Source organism: Octopus sinensis, unplaced genomic scaffold (assembly GCF_006345805.1).
Source record: "Octopus sinensis unplaced genomic scaffold, ASM634580v1 Contig18343, whole genome shotgun sequence".
Lineage (NCBI taxonomy): Eukaryota > Metazoa > Mollusca > Cephalopoda > Octopoda > Octopodidae > Octopus > Octopus sinensis.
The window spans coordinates 15,637-35,151 of record NW_021835760.1 but is presented as its reverse complement, the minus strand read 5'-3'; the positions used below and the strand labels follow the sequence as shown (position 1 = coordinate 35,151).

General features: G+C 36.6%; 1 protein-coding gene across 1 annotated transcript; it reads left to right on the top strand.

Moving 5' to 3' along the window:
* The first annotated feature begins 258 nt into the window (after nucleotides 1-258).
* LOC115231374 lies at nucleotides 259-12,179 on the top strand. The gene is made up of 7 exons (XM_036500057.1): nucleotides 259-352; nucleotides 3,520-3,752; nucleotides 4,754-4,847; nucleotides 6,831-7,057; nucleotides 8,529-8,628; nucleotides 10,777-10,818; nucleotides 11,943-12,179. The coding sequence occupies exons 1-7, from the start codon at nucleotides 268-270 to the stop codon at nucleotides 11,948-11,950; spliced, it is 789 nt and encodes a 262-aa protein (XP_036355950.1). The 5' UTR covers nucleotides 259-267; the 3' UTR covers nucleotides 11,951-12,179.
* The last annotated feature ends 7,336 nt before the right edge of the window (nucleotides 12,180-19,515 follow it).

The window sequence follows — 19,515 nt, the reverse complement described above, 5'->3', positions numbered from 1 at the left end:
CTCTCCTGAAAAAGTCTGAAAACCACTGCAATGCACCTTGTATTTGAATTGCTGAGTTTCTGTAAACTTCGTGTTGTATGACTATCAATATCTGAAAGAACATTTCAGTTGAAGTAGCGATAAAATTGCTGAATTGATGGATAACTTAGGTGATTCACATCTGCATAATTACTGGATCCAGAACAAAGTGACCCCTGTCTAAAGCCATGTAATTCTTGGTGACATAATTTTCTCTTTTTCTTTTACTATTAGGTAACAGTGCAGAATATGGCAAATAACAAAATATATTCCTGTATGTATAGAATTGGAATAGAGCCTCCAGGTCCTGGCCATATTTGTGTCTGGAGAAATGGTAAGTTTATAAAAGATACTGCTTATATTGTTTCTCTATATTATGAATCACTAGAAATTCATTGAAGAAGGGTTTTCTATGACTGAATGTATTTACTTCCTCTCTCTCTCTCACACACACACACACAGACACACACATACACACAATCATATATACATATACAAATATATATATGTGTATACCTATGACAGACTTCTTCCAATTGCAGTCTATCAAATCCATTCACAAAGCTTGGCTCAGCCAGGTGCTATAGTAAAAGTCTCTTACCCACAGTGTCATACAGGTAAGCTTCCTCAAATTTGAATTTGGAATGTTTAAATTCAAAACTCGCAGACACTGCAGAATAATATTATATATGGTAATACTGACGAGAAGTATTTTGGCTTGATTCCTAAACTATGTTATGATGTCTTCCGATATTTTTCAGCAAGTCATCTTTGACATTGGTTTGTTAGAGGCAGTGACAGATCGAAAGGAATGCTGAAGATTTGCTCCTTTAAAGGCATCATGAAACATTCCAGAATGTTTTGATGGGTTCATAAAATCCCTGGGGTTCAGCTCTCTACAGAGACCTGTTTCTTTAGACTCTTCAAGAAAATGATCTTATTATCGATAAAGATATTTCTGACTTAGTGTTACAAATATATTGCCGTTTAATTAATTTTAAAAATAATGAAAAATTTAGTAAAAAGATTTTCTCATTCTAAAGCTGGTGTCTGAAACAAATTAATATAAAACTTTGATCAAGATTATAGTTTACTCTTTTACTCGTTTACTTGTTTCAGTCATTTGAATGCCGCTCTGCTGGAGCACCGCCTTTAGTCGAGCAAATCGACCCCGACACTTATTCTTTGTAAGCCCAGTACTTATTCTATTGCTCTCTTTTTCCGAACCGCTAAGTGACGGCGACGTAAACATACCAGCATCGGTTGTCAAGCAATGCTAGGGGAACAAACACAGACACACAAACACACACACGCATATATATATATATATATATATATATATATATATATATATATATATATATATTATATATATATATATATATATATATATATATATACATATATACGACGGGCTTCTTTCAGTTTCCGTCAACCAAATCCAATCACAAGGCTTTGGTCAGCCCGAGGCTATAGCAGAGGACACTTGCACAAGGTGCCACTCAGTGGGACTGAACCCGGAACCATGTGGTTGGTAAGCAAGCTACTTACCACACAGCCACTCCTGCGCTGTTTAGATCACTTTAAAACAGTAAATTAATGCAAGTCAACTGACAAGGATGTAAAAACTTGGGTAGCCAAAGCATGGTCGGCCCTAAACAAACTGGGTTTTGCCTGGAAATCAAGCCTGTCAGAGAAGATTTTCCTATACTGTGGTAGACTCAGTCCTTTTATATGGAACAACAGCCTGGACACTTACCAAAACACTGGAATCCAAGCAAGATGGAACTTTCACCCAAATATTAAGAGCAGTCTTAAACATATCTTGGAGGACTTATCCGACCAAGAAACAGCTGTACGGAGATCTGCTGCCTGCTTCCAACATTATAAGGGAAAGATGCTTGCACTTTGAAGGACATTGTTGTCGAGCTATAGAAGAGGTAGCAAATGACATACTGCTATGGACATGAAAGCATGGCTGTACTCAAGCTGGTCATCAAAACACAATATATGTAGATCAACTCATCAGAGACACTGGATGCCGCCTCGAAGACCTCCCTCAACTAATGCAGGACTGCGGGGGATGGCATATACAGCTTAAAAGTTGGCGAGCTATAGAAGAGGTAGCAAGTGACCTACTGCTATGGACATGACAGCAATGCTGTACTCAAGCTGGTCATCCAAACACAATATATGTAGATCAACTCATCAGAGACACTGGATGCCTCCTCGAAGACTTCCCTCAACTAATGCAGGACTGAGGGGGATGGCATATACAGCTTAAAAGTATCCAAGCAATCTTACCAGGTTATGGAGATGAAAACTGTAAGTTTGTAGATCCAGGCATGGTCTCAGGTGAGTTGGTATGAAAAGGGTTGAAGTTACCTTAGTGAAAACCTTTCATTGAAATTGCATCTTAATTAATCTGACACCAGATTAATAACAGCTAAATTATTTAATATATTCTTCATTATTCTCAAAATTAATTGAAACAAAGCAGATTTCAGCAAAAATATGGTAATGAAAGGCATGGCTAGGTGTGGCTGTATGATAAGAAACTTTCCTCCTAATCACATGGTTCCGATTTCAGACCCAGTGTGGGTCACTTTAGGCCAGTGTCTTCTACTGTAGCCTTGGGATGACCAAAGATTCTTGAGTGGATTTGGATACGGAAACTAAAAGAATACTGTCATGTGTGTGTGTGTGTGTGTCTTTGTGTCTGTGTTTTACTCCACCACTGCTTGCAATGTGGTGTTTGTGTGTTTACAACCCTGTAACTTAGCAGCTCAGCAAAAGACACTTTGAAAGATAAAATCAGTCCTGGGCTTAATTCATTCGACTAAAATTTCTTTACGGTGGTGCCCCAGCATGGCCGCAGACTAATGATTGAAACAGGATAAAAGATCAAAGGTCAATGTTCACAAAATCAGTCACTTACTGTTGAAGAATAATTCAAATCTCAAAATGTCAAGTAATTCACCATTTTTTTCTCTTTTATTGCTGGACACATTTTTGTTAATGAATTACATATTTCTTTACTACCCACAAGGGACTAAACATAGAGGAGACAAACAAGGACAGACAAAGGGTTTTTAAGTCGATTGCATCGACCCCAGTGCGTAACTGGTACTTCATTTATCGACCCCGAAAGGATGAAAGGCAAAGTCGACCTCGGCGGAATTTGAACTCAGAACGTAACGGCAGACGAAATACCTATTTCTTTACAACCCACAAGGGGCTAAACATAGAGGAGACAAACAAGGAAAGACAAATTGATTAAGTCGATTACATCGACCCCAGTGCGTAACTGCTACTTAATTTATCGACCCCGAAAGGATGAAAGGCAAAGTCGACCTCGGCGGAATTTGAACTCAGAACGTAACGGCAGACGAAATACCGCTAAGCATTTCGCCCAGCGCGCTAACGTTTCTGCCAACAGACACTACACCACGTTTGTTATTGTTCTTTTTTCCTTTAATTATTTTCTTCTTTCTTCTCTAGATTCCACATGGAATATAGAAATGACCTATCAATCCAAATATGTAAACGATTACGAAACAATAATTTTTACTCTTAGAGTGACTGGCGGTGAAAGGAACTCTTCAGTAATTGTATCACTCGAAGAGTCGGCTTACGTCTCCGCTTTCACTAATTTTTTCGATATTCCAAACGAGAACATCAATGAGATTGAAATAGAATTCAATGGCACTAAAAAACCTTTTGACATGACCAAAGTAAGTAGCTTCACCCTCTTGAATTCTGTGTTTGCTTTTTCGTTCTTTCTTTCTTTCTTTCTTTCTTTTTTCTTTCTTTCTTTCTTTCTTTCTTTCTTTCTTTCTTTCTGTCTGTCTTTGAGACATATATATATATATATGTATATATACAATTGCAGCGTGGAAGGTGTTTGTAAGCCATTTAAGAAACACACAAAAGCCGTTCGATTCACTTCAACATTTAAGTTTAATTTGTCAAAATATTTTCGTCGCTTTAAGACCGTGACCTGTTCACTGATGAAAATCCGTGCTGCTCAGATGCAGCACGGATTTTTGTCAGTGAACAGGTCACAGATTTTAGCGACGAAAATATTTTGTCAAATTAAACTTAAATGTTGAAGTGAATCGAACGGCTTTTGTGTGTTTCTTAAATGGCTTGCAAACACATTCCACGCTGTAATTGTTTTCGTTTCAGCACACGATCTCAGATCAAATCACTTGCTATGCGAGTGCATCTCCGTAATATATATGTATATATATATATATATATATATATATATATATATATATATATATTATATATATATATTATATATATATATATATATATATGTATGTATGTATGTATGTATGTATATACGGAGAAAGAGAGATAGAGAGAGAGAGTAACCCATCTCTAACCATCTGAGTTACACTCCCCTTTTACAAAAGACCCAGCTCACTCCGTCCCTTCATTAACCAACAGTCTGTATCCCGTCTGTATTCTCCCCTTCCTATCTCCTAAGAATCTTACCTGGTATTGTATCACTATCACATTTAGGCCCTCCCAACTACCCTTATATAATGTGTGGTAGTCATGTATCTCTTCTGTAGCAAGACAACTATACTTGTCCCTCTATCATACTTTAGCCTTGGCACAAAGCCACCTGGCCACCCCTTTCAATCAACGTAGATGGTTGTATTAATTTAAACATGTCATATAACTAATCAACTTTAAAACAATTTAAAAAATCATTTTTCAGGTTGTCATGACAAAGATGCTTACGGGAGAAGAATATGGTTGTGTTGACATACATTGGACAAATTCAATGAAATGTTCTTGTAAAGTTAAAAAAGGTAAGATTTCATTGAACAACTAAATCAAACCATGTGGTCCCTCTTGTGGTCACGGCTATTAAAAGGGAAATAATCATTCTGTGAGAATTCAAAGCAGGATTAATAATATTTTAAATTGAAATTAAGGAAATTTAAAGAAAGAGATACGTACGAGTCGCATATTTAATAAATTTTGTGTTTAACGCATTTGAAATTTTTAAGTCATTGTGTTAACTCTTTAGCCAGTATTAGTTGAATAACAGCAGTCATACTGGGGAACCACCATATATTTACATAGAATATAAATTGTATTGTATTTTGAAAATTTCTCTATTTCTTTTAGACAAACGTTGCCATCTGTTGGTATTGATACACCAATTAGAAAGTATCTTTTTCTTGATAACCTCTGACAACTATATCTGGCCTATTGGCTTTAATTTCTTTATCTGTGTATATTGGCATATCCCATAGTATGGTGTCTTTATCTACTTTTATTATTTCCATATAAATTTATAATTTTCTTATTCCTTTCATGAAGTTTCAACATCTCTCTAATTCTAAAATTTTCTAGATCTTTATTATTACTAAGATGATTCAAGATATAGTAAGCCTCATCTTTATATCCAGCTTCCAATAATGCATTTTAATCTATAACTTCCAATGTTATTATTTTAATTAAACTATTTTTTGGATTTATAAATAAAACATTATTTTACTAAACACTCCAACAAAGATTAAAATTATTAATACACATGGTAAATACCTCTTCCAAATTAGATATATCAATAAATCATAACGATATCGAGGATAACTCGCACGAACTCAAATAAATAAAAATCTTAACAATCCTACAATTAATGATATAGAAAACCCAATAGTATGATACGGTTGATTTAGCTTATATATATCTCCATTAGCCGAAAGCCTCGAAATACAAGTTGATATATTCTTAACTATTGAATTTATTATGCTACTAATATTATTAGAGATTTTATTTATCTATCGTAAGCATTCATTTGGCTTATGAATAGGTTGGTATAATTCATTATGTAGATCAATGGTAATATCCAGAAAATTAACCCTAGTATCTTCATTTTCTAAACTAATAGAAAGAACAGATGCTGAAAGAATATATTACGAATGTTTCTATATTTTTCTAAATAAACCATACTAGATTTATATACAGTGAAAAGAGCATCATCTCTATATAATCCACTTCCTAAATAAGGAAATTCATTATGTATGCAATAAAAAATATAAAAACAGCTCAATCGGTAACTTGCACCGAATCACTTGACCCCATTTTAATATTGAAAACATTGGGTCTACCAGTTCTAGTCCAATATTTACCATCAAATTCAATAAAGGCTTTTCTAGCCACTAGAATTATATCAACATCACTTCTAGATAGATCCGAAATTTTCATAGCGAGAAGCAAAGTTTTATTCGATAGGATAGGGTTGATAGCTGACTAATAATTAGAAATATCCAACTGAATAAACTTAGTATGTTGTTTACTATTAATGTTAGAGAACCAATCAATAACGTCCAAAGAATTTGACCACAAACATGAACTAGTACGTTGTTTAAGCCTAGAAATATATTTATTAATAATAAATTTAATAATCTTACAAATATCTGATTTAGATGGGCAAATCAATTTAACTATATCTATATCTATCTACTTATCTATCATATATATATATATATATATATATTTATGTGTGTGTGTGTGTGTGTGTGTATCTTTATATGTGTGTATGTCTATATATATGAATATATGTATGTCTCTTCCACAAGGTTTCATATTTGGGATGTAGTTAACACAGACAAATTCACATTTGAAACTTGAGAAAAAATCTTGCATATTATTGCTGTTCTGCTCACAGATTGCTTGTACATATGTATGTATGTATGTATGTATGTATTTATGTATGTATGTATGTATGTATGTATGTATGTATCACACACTTAAAAGTCATATTTTCTAAATTCATATTTCAGGCAAGAAATGGCTGTTGAAAGTTATTTCTCCTGAGGTACATGAACGAACGTTCTCCGTAGAATTAATCCAAGACACGTTATCATCTTTCACTAATCATTTGACATGGAAGAATTTCGGTATGTATGGAGATGAGTTCATCAAATATTTTAACCTGAAGACCTATGAAGACAAAGAAATCACAAGCATAAATCTCCATTTTAAGAATGAATCTCTGAAAATCAATGAAGTAAATATATTTTCTTAACCTACTTTTGCCCTTTAGCATTTAAAACGGCCATATCATACCCAACCCCAATATTCTCCGTTTTATGCTCAAATCATCCATATCTGACCTCTCACACATACCCTACAATCTCATTCTAGCAATTAACCATCACGCCATCGAAATCTTGAAGCTATGACATAATCTACGTTTATTTCAAAACAATGTGAATCAATAAGCATTACATTTGACCGAGAAACCTGAATGTTAAAGTGAAAACATGTAGAGATGATAGGGAGTCAGGCTGCATGTTTCATGGAAGAGAATTTCATACTTCAAAATGACTGGGTTCACACTTTCAGTGGGGCCAACTTTACTCCATGTTCTCTTCTGGAACATACTTATAATGAGGGATAGCCCTCGACTTTACCCTCCCTTCACCACCCCCAGAACACAACCCACCCTATCACCTTTCAAATCCTTCTCCTCTTTTTCTTCACCCTGAAGCAAATCCCTCGCTTATTTTGCTTCTTTACTCTCCAATATGCCATCCCTCATCCTTCTACTTGAAATCACCACTCACTCCCTTTTCTATTCTCCCTCACTTATAAGGTTACTTTAGGACCTTAATCTTGGAGTTATGAAGTGATCCTTGCTAGTGCTGGTGCCATGAACGAAAAGGTCACCCAGTATACTCTGTAAAGTGGTTGGCATTAGGAAGGACATCCAACCACAGAAACCATACCAAAGTAGACATTGGTGTATGATAGACCACCCTACCATCTTGTCAGGCCCTGTCAAATGTCCATCCTATTCCACTATGGAAATTGGATGTTAAGTAGGACTATGGTAACGGTAGTGGAAGTAGTGGTGGTGGTGGTGGTGGTGGTGGTGGTGGTAGTGATACTGTTGATCTTGGTGAAGATGATGATGGTACTCATGGCAATGGTATACCTTACATCTACAAGCAATGGGCGCAGTGTATAATTGCTGACCATTCTATTCATCTGCGGTACTAAATCCATATCCATATCGTCATTAGAGATTGTTAAGTCGCTCTATTCCTTAAAACCAAAAATGCTAATAACCTGTTGAGGGATATATCTGGTTTGGAGAAGCAGTAGAATCTCTTGTTAGATATGAATATTATTGATTGATTGATCTATTGATTGATGGATTGACTGACTTTGGATGAGGTTTGAGGGAAGTAAGAGTTTAATGTTTCTTTCCTTAAATCCCCTCACCCCACCAAAAAGTGCTCGGACAAACGACACCAACCCCTTGACAAGATCGATTGATTGACTTGAAATGAGGTTTGAGCTAAGAAGGGATTTAGTGTTTCTCCTACCCACCCTATTTCCACCAAATGACACTGACACAAATAAAAAATGCTCGGACAAACGACACCAACCCCTTGACAAGGAACTGAGGCGACTCATAATCAGATCACAAACAGCTGAGTTATCTTAACGATATTTCAAATCTATCATTTCAGATAAGTATGATCAGCAATTACACAGAGTATAAATTCAATAGAAACGAAGACAGCAGCACTCACAATTCCTCGGTGGCAGGATTCTCTCGAATAACAAAAGGTATTTGGTGTATCTGAACTTGTCTCGTTCAACCCGTTTCTTACCATATTTCTGTTGAAATACTTTGTCTTTGTTTCAATTAGTTTCGAAAGTTAGGAAGAATTTCGTAAAATAGCTTTGCCATTATTAAGATGGGCGTTTGGGACAAAACTTTACATGGAATTTTGATGGAAGGTTTTAATTTAGCTCACTTTAAACAGGGAATTTGTATCATAGAACGAAAGGCAGTGTTGAGAAGGTTAGCTATGAAAAGAGCTAAATGTATTTTTATTTTTTTGAAATGTCAGACATCAACATCCGTACAAACAGACAACACAAACACATAAAGACATACACATATATACATACACGTATATACACACATATATTCATCGCATATACGCAGACATAAACTGGTTGAGTAGATAACGTAATGAACAGTCAACTGAAGGATATTTTCCAGCGGAAATCTAATCAAGAAGTGATTTTTTCAATGTCCAGGAATCAACAATGAAATCGTCTGAACTTTCCATTACAGAACAATGTGCAAAGTTAAATATAATGGTTTGAAGGTTTAGAATATTTGAAACTCAAAGTGGGGAAATGGGATTGTAATTATTGAGAGGGGAGAGGCCACAACAAACTTGCAAATGACCACAGTTTGTTTATACTTGTGCAAAATCTCACACTTTTACACATCGCGGACATGTGTGTATGTTGCTATCATTTAGTGGAAATTTCGTTGGAAGCCAAGGAGAAGTTTTTAATAAAATAATCAAATGTTACGTCGTTGATAATATTTAACACACACAGACACACATATGTTCATATATATTCTCAAAACATGAAACCCGTGTCAGCTTGCAAATCTGACACTACATGATGATGAGGGCCACACATAGACATGTGTGGGTCTCATCATCATCCTCATCATCATTAAACTTCTTAGCACACACGGCTATGCGGTAAGAAGTTTACTTCCCAACCAAATGGTCAAGTGTTCAATAATAACCTCGAGCTGACCAAACCTTTGTGAGTGGATTTGGTAGACGGAAACTGAAAGCAGCTTGCCGTGTGTATGAAGATATATATATATACTACATACATTTTTTCTCTCCTGGTTTCTCTCCTTGTTTTTTTTCTGTGTATCTTTTTGTAGAAGAGCATAGGCTCGAAACGTAAAATACTTTTTCTATTCCTGAGCGCTATACTAATACATTTGTTTGTTTGTAAACCACCTGCCTTCGTCTTTTGTTTATTTTCATAAACTTTCCCTTTATATATACCTATATGTGCGTGTGCGCGTATGTCTGTGTCTGGGTATATACGTGTGTGTGAGTGTGTGTATGTACGCGCACTCACACTTGTATTTGGATATGTAACAGAAAGTGATTGTTGGCATTATTTCCTCTTTCTTCTGGAAGTTTCCTTGTTTTTCCTGGTTCTGAAGAAGAGCTACGCTCGAAATGTAAAACTACTACTCTTTTCTTTCTCTGCACATCTTATTAATACATTGCTTGTACAACGTTGTCACGCTTGTTTGTTTTTTCTTTTTCCTTTTCTCTGTTTTTTTTAATTGACTATATATATATATATATATATATATATATATATATATATATATATATATATATATATAGATATGTATATATAAGGACATAAGTTCCTTGCTTTTCCTGATGAGAAAGCAACATAATGTACTCCTTATTCTTTCACAATTAGGAATATGCAGCCTTCGAAATATATGTCGAAAATAAAGGAATTTTGTTAATTCGTCGTTCAGCTCCATTCTTTCCTATTTTTAATATATATATATATAATTATATATATATATATAATATATATATATATAATATATATATATATATATATATATATATATATACATACATATATATATATATATACATATATATATATATATAATATATATATATATATATATATACATATATATATATATATACACATATATATATATATATACATACATATATATATATATATTATATATATATATATATATATATATATAATATATATATATATATATATATATACATACATATGTATGTATGTATATATAGCGTACTCAAATCAATAATTATGTTCGTGCGTATTAAGGAGATCTTTATTGACTTTTAATGAAACCTTTCCTTTATTTTATATAGATAATTAATTCTAATGAAACAATTCTCGTCCTGAAAATAGGTAATTACAATTTTTCTTCATATCTTATCACATAGTTTTTTTTTCTAAACCTTTTACAACCACAATATTTTGAGTTCAGTCCCACTTCATGATACCTTTGGCATGTCTCATAATTTAGCCCTGGGCCAACCAGTGCCCTGGGAGTTAATTTGATAGAAACTTTGTAATTATTCTCTGGGTGTGATTGGAAGGGTACCCACTTAATTTCAAGAATTGAAAATCTGAATCCCATTCTGTGACGGTTTGTTAGTTATGGAAACCAGCTGATGCCTCTCAAACATGGTTTTATAATAGGGGGGAGGGGCCAGTGCTGTTGTGAATCTGTGACTGAACAGAAATGAATGATTGAAGACGGGATTAGAGTTAGTTTACATTAAAGACTTCTTCATTTCCCTGAAAATGAATATAAACAAGGTTCATGCATTTCCTTATTGCACTGTGTTATAGCACAGGAAGTAAAGAGTTCAATTTACAATCACGATGGAAAGAGAAATCATTTGTATCAATGATAATCCATATAAAAAAGAACAGTAACAACTTCATGAGAGTGAATTCTATCTTCATGCAGTAGGGAGAGTGAAGGTGCCCAGTACTTCCCCTTGAATTTGATAACTGATTTCCTCACCACTAGAATAATGTCTACCTCTGCTCTTGTTAGTCCTGGGGTTTTCTTAGTAAACATAAGTGCCTTATTTAAAAGGGTAGGGTTTATTGAGATATAATAGTGAGTTATGTCTATTTGCTTGAACCTTACTTTCTTTTTATCTGATAGTTTAGTGAACCAGTCGATTACCTCATATGAACTAGACCATAATTTAAGCTGAATGACCTTCCTAAGTGTGGGTATGTACTTATCTGTGATACGCTCACTTATCCTACAAAGGTCCGATTTAGAGGGGCAAATGAGTTTAAGAGAAGGGTTAGTGTAAAAGTCGAGTTAATGGATCTTAAGATTAATTCTAGGCATTTTAGGTTTGTAATGTTCAGTTTAATCTTCTAAATTATATTTTTCATTTTTCCAAATTTCTTTAGCTTGCGGGTTAAGTTGTGTAAGGTTTCGAGGGTTTGTATTCAAATGATATCGAATCCTACATGCATACAGACTCATGTATTATCTTTTGTAGATACCTGATCCTCAGTCGAAACGCAAGTAAAAGTTCTATATCAGTATGCAATGTCCCTGCTGAAGATAATAAGTGTTGCTCCATGCAAGACACCAATTCAAGTTATATCCACAAACCTGGACAAGAATTCTGCTTCCAAAAGCAAAACTACGAAGATTGTTATGAACACATAGATTCAAAACCATTAATCACAGCATCTGGAGAAGATAGTAGTGTTTCTTATGTCATGCAATGGATGGAAAAAGACACCTCCTCAGCCTCTTGATGAACCTGATATTGAACAACCTTACGCACAATCTATCAAATATAAACGCATATAAAATGTCAATCTTTTCTCTTCTGCTTGTTTCAGTCGTTAGACTGCGGCCAGGCTGGTGCACTACTGTGAAGGATTGCATGTGAAGAAAGTGTCCCCCGAACTTTTTTCTTAGTCGTAATATATATTCCATTATTCTATTCTGCTTAAATGCTAAGTTGTAGAGACGTAACCAAATTAAAACTGGTGTGGAACAAACACAGACAGATAGACACAAACACACACGTGCACACACACATATATATAAACACACACAATGGGCTTCTTTCAGTGTCTGTCTACCAAATCCACTCACAAGGCTTTGGTCAGCCCAAGGCTATACTAAAAGACACTTGTCAAAGTTGCCACAGAGCAGGACTGAACCCAGAACCAAGATTTTGGGTAGCAAGCTTCTTACCACGCAAACACACCTGTACCTATATATTTAGCAAATTATTCTTGCTTTTTTTCTTTTATCTTTGAATTTCAGAAATTATATTTTCTTTTCTTTCAGTCAGTGATATCATCACCAAAACAATTTGAATAATATATTACATAATTCAATAATTTCTCATATTTTTCAACTTGATAATGAAATATAAGAATAAAAGCATTTTCCAAAAAAATTATTCAGTTTGTTTTTATTTATTATTAAATATTAATATATTGGGAAATAAAGCATATAAAATTCAGTTCAATGAACTTCACAAAAGTGGTGCTATGGAGATCCTTAAGCAATGCTGACCGGTCAGCAGTTCCGAAGATAGAAATACAATCTCAACCCAGCTGTCCAACTGAAATCCTTTTCCGAAATAACTTTATATCTTCAGTTTCCTAGGTCCAAACTCGAAGCCTATGACCGTCCCTTCTGAATTTATGTGGAATCAGAAATTTGATGTAGATTTCTTTTTCAATTATGGGGATCAATTTATTATACAATGCCAAGTATCGTTTCAGTAGTAACAGTTTTTTTAAAAAGTGGGGATATCATCTACTTATACATTAGAATTTCGTCCCAATGTTCACCCTCCACAAAGTGCAGATGCAAATAATTTTCAGCAGTACCCATTTCAACTGTTCTTTTATCCCAAGTCATTCCTTGATATTTTTTGAAAATGTTTTGTAACTTTATACTTGCATTCATAGATGCAATTTATTATGTCAGCAAGAAGAAATCTGAGAGACTCAGCTAAAACAGAAGAACATTTCTAAAGACGTAGAATGGTTTTGGGGTCAAGATATTACTCTTTCTCTGCTGTCATATTTTGATGACAAACTTTGATTAATAATGCCAACTCCCCTTCATACAGTTACCATAGTCCTTTAAGTTATTTGTTGACGATTTAAAATAATGAGAGCGAAAAAATTCTAAAAGAAATTCTTCGGTAAACATAAGACCACTGCATATCAATTCAACCAATCTACTGATCTCGCAGCAGAAGACCCGTCAGAGTCACAACATGCAGCCTTAAATGAGGTCAGACAGATGCAAAATAATTTATATTTACAATAGAAAGAGGTTTGAGATTTACTAGAACATTGCTCTGAAAGTAAATTTATATACGGTCGAATTTATTTCCATATATATACATGTTGAAGTAGGTACGTACATATGTGTATGTATATATGCATATGTTTTATTTTATTTATTAATTGATTTGGTGTGGTGTGATTTGGTGGAAGTGTTCGTGTGTGTGTGTGTGTGTGTGTGTGTTCGTGAACATAAATCCATTAATATGGATATTTAGATATTTAGATTTGAGCATCAAATAAAATCTTTCTTTACATGCTCTATAAAAGTTTTAATACCTGATGCAGTCGATAACACAATTTCACTTTTATTTCTTTCTTTGTCTTTCTACTAACGTCATTATTATTTGATAATTTTCCTGACCTCAATATCCTTTTCTGGTGAATGAGCATAACGGTAATGCAAGCCACAGTCTAGCTGAGGTATTCAACGGGTTAATGTGACACAGGTATAGCTTGCTTCCTAACCACACGGTCCCGAGTTCAGTCCCACTGCGTGACAACTTCGGCAAGTGTCTTCTACAATGGCCTCGGGACGACTAAAGCCTTGAGTGTGGATTTGGTAGATGGAAACTGAAAGAGGCTCGTCGTATATACATATTTTAAATATGTTCGTGTGTGTCTATGTGTGTATGCGCGCGAATGTGTGTGTGTATGTTTGTGTGTCTGTGTTTCTTCCCCCACTATCGCATGTCAACCGATGAGGTGTGTTTACGAAAGTGACTGATAAAATAAGTACTGGGCTTACAAAGAATAAATCCTGTTCGTCTAAAGGCGGTGCTCCAGCATGGTCGCAATCAATTGACTGAAACAATGAAAAGAATAAAAGAATATGTATATGAAATAATCCTTTTCTGGAACAGTGGATCTCGTAGAAAGTTTACAATCCAATATTTAAATATTCATAGCTCTATGTGATTCGAGATCCACATTCTCAAAAACACAATTCCTTCGCACCCACATAGATTGCATATCTGATTTGGATCACCAAGGCCTGCAGTTAAATTCTGATCTTTGTGTATCTTAAAATGTCTTTCGAGCCCTCCGTTAGATTTGCAGACTTTATGGTATACATGGCAGTGAAAGGTATACACAGACATATAGACAGAGTAGTTAGTGCAGGATCGTTTCTCATGGGTCCACGAATGGAATATGAGCCTAGCGAAAAAGGCATGATCTGTAACAAACTGTGTACAGAAAAAAAGTCAACGAGACTCACCTTCTCTGTTGCAACATCCTTTTAAAAATTTCTCTTGAATATATATATATATATGTGTGTGTGTGTGTGTGTGTGTGTGTGTGTGTGTTTGTGTATGTGTAAATATATATATATATGTAAATGAGCAGGTCTTTGACACATTTACATCCCCTCCTATTCCTACTTCTAGCCACGTAGTCCGGGCGCGTTTCCAAGGTAGCGTTCAAGTCCCCCACTAAAGGTAAATGTCAAGAAGATCCCAGGAAAACTTCTAGACGTCGAAAGATATCCGACCGATCTGCTAAGGATAAACTGTTATCAATCGAAAAACACACCCATTACTGCCATCGACATCCAAGACGGCAAGACGACCAGCCTACCCTCTGGGTCTAGGAATATTGCTCTTCATTCGAGGTCCAAACTCTTCCGAAAAAGCACCTCGGTACCACCCCCGCCCATTTTTGGCAGAGATGGAGAAAAATAAATGTCGAATTGTCCGCCGAATATGTGCTGGAGGCACCGCGTGTTGTGGAGTCTGGTCTCACTGATGGCTATGATATGCATATTCTGTGACTTGATGTCATTTAACAGGTAGCTATGTTTCCTAGGCGACCCTAAGCCATGCATATTTATACAACCTGTTCTAAGCATGTTCTTATCGAAAGTTGCGCTTTACACACGAAAAGAAAAGGAAATGAATGAGAGAGAGAGAGAGAGAGAGAGAGAGAGAGAGAGAGAGAGAAAGAGAGAGAGAGAGAGTCACTGCTCGAAAGTTGGTTATTCTTCACCTCACAATCTTCTCTCAGAAGGTTTTTGTAGAATTGTTTTTGGTAAGTACTTTTGAAATCTCCCTACTGCATCCGGGTAGAGAGATTTCAGTGTGTTGTGTGTGATTTGTGTCACGCGTATAGTTTTTATGTGTTGTGATGGTATTGTGCGTGGGTGATTGTTTTGACATTGTCTTCTCTTATGTTGCTCTTTGACCTAATGTATTGCATTAGGTCTGAAGCGTTTGTGTTTATTGTTGTCAACATTGTGGGGCCATTTGCTTTGATTGATTGCGTGTCTTATCTTTCGCCTTTTTCTTCTCCCCATTTGTGGTCATTTGCCATTCTTCTGTATTGCCTATTTCTTTATTATCCACAAGGGGCTAAACATAGAGGGGACAAACAAGGACAGACATAGGTATTAAGTCGATTACATCGACCCCAGTGCGTAACTGGTACTTAATTTATCGACCCCGAAAAGATGAAAGGCAAAGTTGACCTCGGCGGAATTTGAACTCGGAACGTAACGGCAGACGAAATACCTATTTCTTTATTACCCACAAGGGGATAAACATAGAGGGGACAAACAAGGACAGACATAGGTATTAAGTCGATTACATCGACCCCAGTGCGTAACTGGTACTTAATTTATCGACCCAGAATGGATGAAAAGCAAAGTCGACCTCGGCGGAATTTGAACTCGGAACGTAACGGCAGACGAAATACCGCTAAGCATTTCGCCCGGCGCGCTATCGTTTCTGCCAGCTCGTGCCTTCCTCACATCACAGACAGAAAGCTCCACACCAGAGCTTCTCAAATATGGTGTCGCCCCCTAGAAGGCGGGGAAATTTTGTTACAAGTACTGTGTACAAAGGGCGATAAATGTATTTGGACAGTTTCATTTCATCTTTGTCTATTTAAATATTTCCTTAAAAAATAAAATAAAATGTAATAAACTGCTTTTTAAAAGCAATCACAGCAACAGTAACAACATCAACAATAACAACAAACTTCGTAAAATGAATGAGGAAATAAATGACAACTAAATAAATACCAGCTATTCGTACAGTATTCGATTATAGGCGGGTGGTGCTGTGGTAAGTAGTCGTATGCGTTAAACTAGTACACGGATCTAAGTTATTCTGATCTGATATTATGTGTATATACATTAACCCCTTACCCGGCAGAAACGAATATATGCGTTTTGACCGAAATCGTTTTTTTCCATCTCTGGCGAGTTAACTCGTCAAAAGATAGGCTCGCCAAAATCGACAGCAAACGAGTTCCTTCGTCTAAAAACGGGTTAACTCGTTTCTGCCCAAAGCGGTAATTTAAAATCAATATTATTGAATTAAAATTCATAATAAATAAGGTTTGAAATATACCTCGAAATCACCATTCAAAACATAGTAAAATAAAACAATTAAAAAATATGTCTGAAAAAATACATTTATTTTCAAAATAATTGTTGGGTAAGGGGTTAAGGTGAGTTGGGGACACATTGAGTTGCAGCAATGGGGAGTTGTATAAGTGTTAGTAAAAGGAAAAAAAGGTAGTATTGAAAACAGTTTGAGAAGTGCTGCTCTACACCAAGCGTCGTCTAACGAGCACTCAAATTGGGCGAGTGTGGCTGCGTGGTAAGAAGCTTGCTTCCCAATATGTCTGAAAAAATACATTTATTTTCAAAATAATTGTTGGGTGAGGGGTTAAGGTGAGTTGGGGACACATTGAGTTGCAGCAATGGGGAGTTGTATAAGTGTTAGTAAAAGGAAAAAAAGGTAGTATTGAAAACAGTTCGAGAAGCGCTGCTCTACCCAAGCGTCGTCTAACGAGCACTCAAATTGGGCGAGTGTGGCTGTGTGGTAAGAAGCTTGCTTCCCAATCACGTTGTTCCGGTTTCATTCCTTGTAAGTGGATTTGGTAGACGGAAACTGAAAGAAACCCGTCGTATATGTAGTGGGGCGTACTTCTCCCTCACTTACTACTTTTAGTTGTGGCGACATTCACTCTGGGCGGGTTGAGTCGGCTTCTTCCACCACCCTCGAGGCATCTCGAACCAGGGCAGTGGAAGAAGTTTCGTGGGAATATGTGGATTTCACAAGCGGTCCCCAACAATCCCGCATGTGGAGACATCCTGTTTGCTGCAGATTGTCCGCAGATGCAGGGACAGAACGACCGAGGGGCCGCCGGTTGCCGAAACAGACACTCCGAGGATTTTCACCAGAGCCCCGTCTGCCGGGTTGTGGCCCTAATACCACTCGGTGTCAGACCAATCCGCCTTTGGGTTGCCCTACCAGGAACCGAAGTTCCCGACGGCATAGCTCTGACACTACCCGTTGCCAGCGTCCCCACCACGGTGAGGAGGGGATGGACTTTGGGGACGCAATTCTCCCTCATAACCGGTGCTGGTGCGTTAACGTGCCCGTGACTTAGCGGATCGGCCAAGGAGGTCTATAGAATAAGTATCAATCTTTAGCAAAACACCGTCAAGGCGGTGCCCCAGCATGGCCGTAGTCAAATGCCTGAAACAAATAAAAGATAAAAAATGAAGAGGATGGAGGGTTTTTTTTCCCCTTCAATGATGCTCTGTCTAACAGACCCCATACAAATAGACTGACAAGCACCAGAAATCCTCCGAATCTTACAGATATGGGAAGATTCGAAGAGAACATCATGAAGATTATAGGTGCAGGAGTGGCTGTGTGGTAAGTAGCTTGTTTACCAACCACATGGTTCCGGGTTCAGTCCCACTGCGTGGCACCTTGGGAAAGTGTCTTCTGCTATAGCCTCGGGCCGACCAAAGCCTTGTGAGTGGATTTGGTAGGCGGAAACTGAAAGAAGCCCGTCGTATATATGTATATATATATATATATGTGTGTGTGTGCGTGTGTGTTTGTGTGTGTGTGTTTTCCCCCCTAGCATTGCTTGACAACCGATGCTGGTGTGTTTATGTCCCCGTCACTTAGCGGTTCGGCAAAAAGAGACCGATATAATAAGTACTGGGCTTACAAAGAATAAGTCCCGGGGGTCGAGTTGCTCGATTAAAAAAAAAGGCGGTGCTCCAGCATGGCCGCAGTCAACTGACTGAAACAAGTAAAAGAGTAAAAGAGTCAAGAGTAAGATTGTCAATTCTGCCGAGGTTGACTTTGCGTACTGGGGTCGATCTAATCGATAGACCCCACTCCCTAAAAATTTCGGAACTTGTGGCCTAGAGTAGAAAAAAGAAAAAAAAATTATGAAGATAGTTAAATCCATGAACTTTAACAACCGTAATAATAGCTATTTCTTTATTACCCACAAGGGGCTAAACACAGAGGGGACAAAGAATGGCATTAAGTCGATTACATCGACCCCAATGCATAAATGGTACTTATTTAATCGACCCCGAAAGGATGAAAGGCGAAGTCGACCTCGGCGGAATTTGAACTCACAACGTAACGCAGACGAAATACCGCTAAGCATTTCGCCCGGCGTGCTAACGTTTCTGCCAGCTCGCCGCCTTATAAATGTTACACATTTTTGCCAGCTGAGTGGACTGGAGCAACGTGAAATGAAGTGTTTTGCTCAAGAACACAACGCGTCGCCCGGTCCAGGAATCGAAACCACAATCTTACGATCATGATGCTGACAGCCTAAGCCACGCGCACACAATTTGTAAGAGAGTTTAAAGTACAAAACAGTTATTACAAGGGAGACTACTCGTGTTTTAATTCCAGGGAAGTAACTCTCATCAGAAATTCGATTAGAAACTGTGACATGTGCTCATGAGTTGCTAGGAGGAGT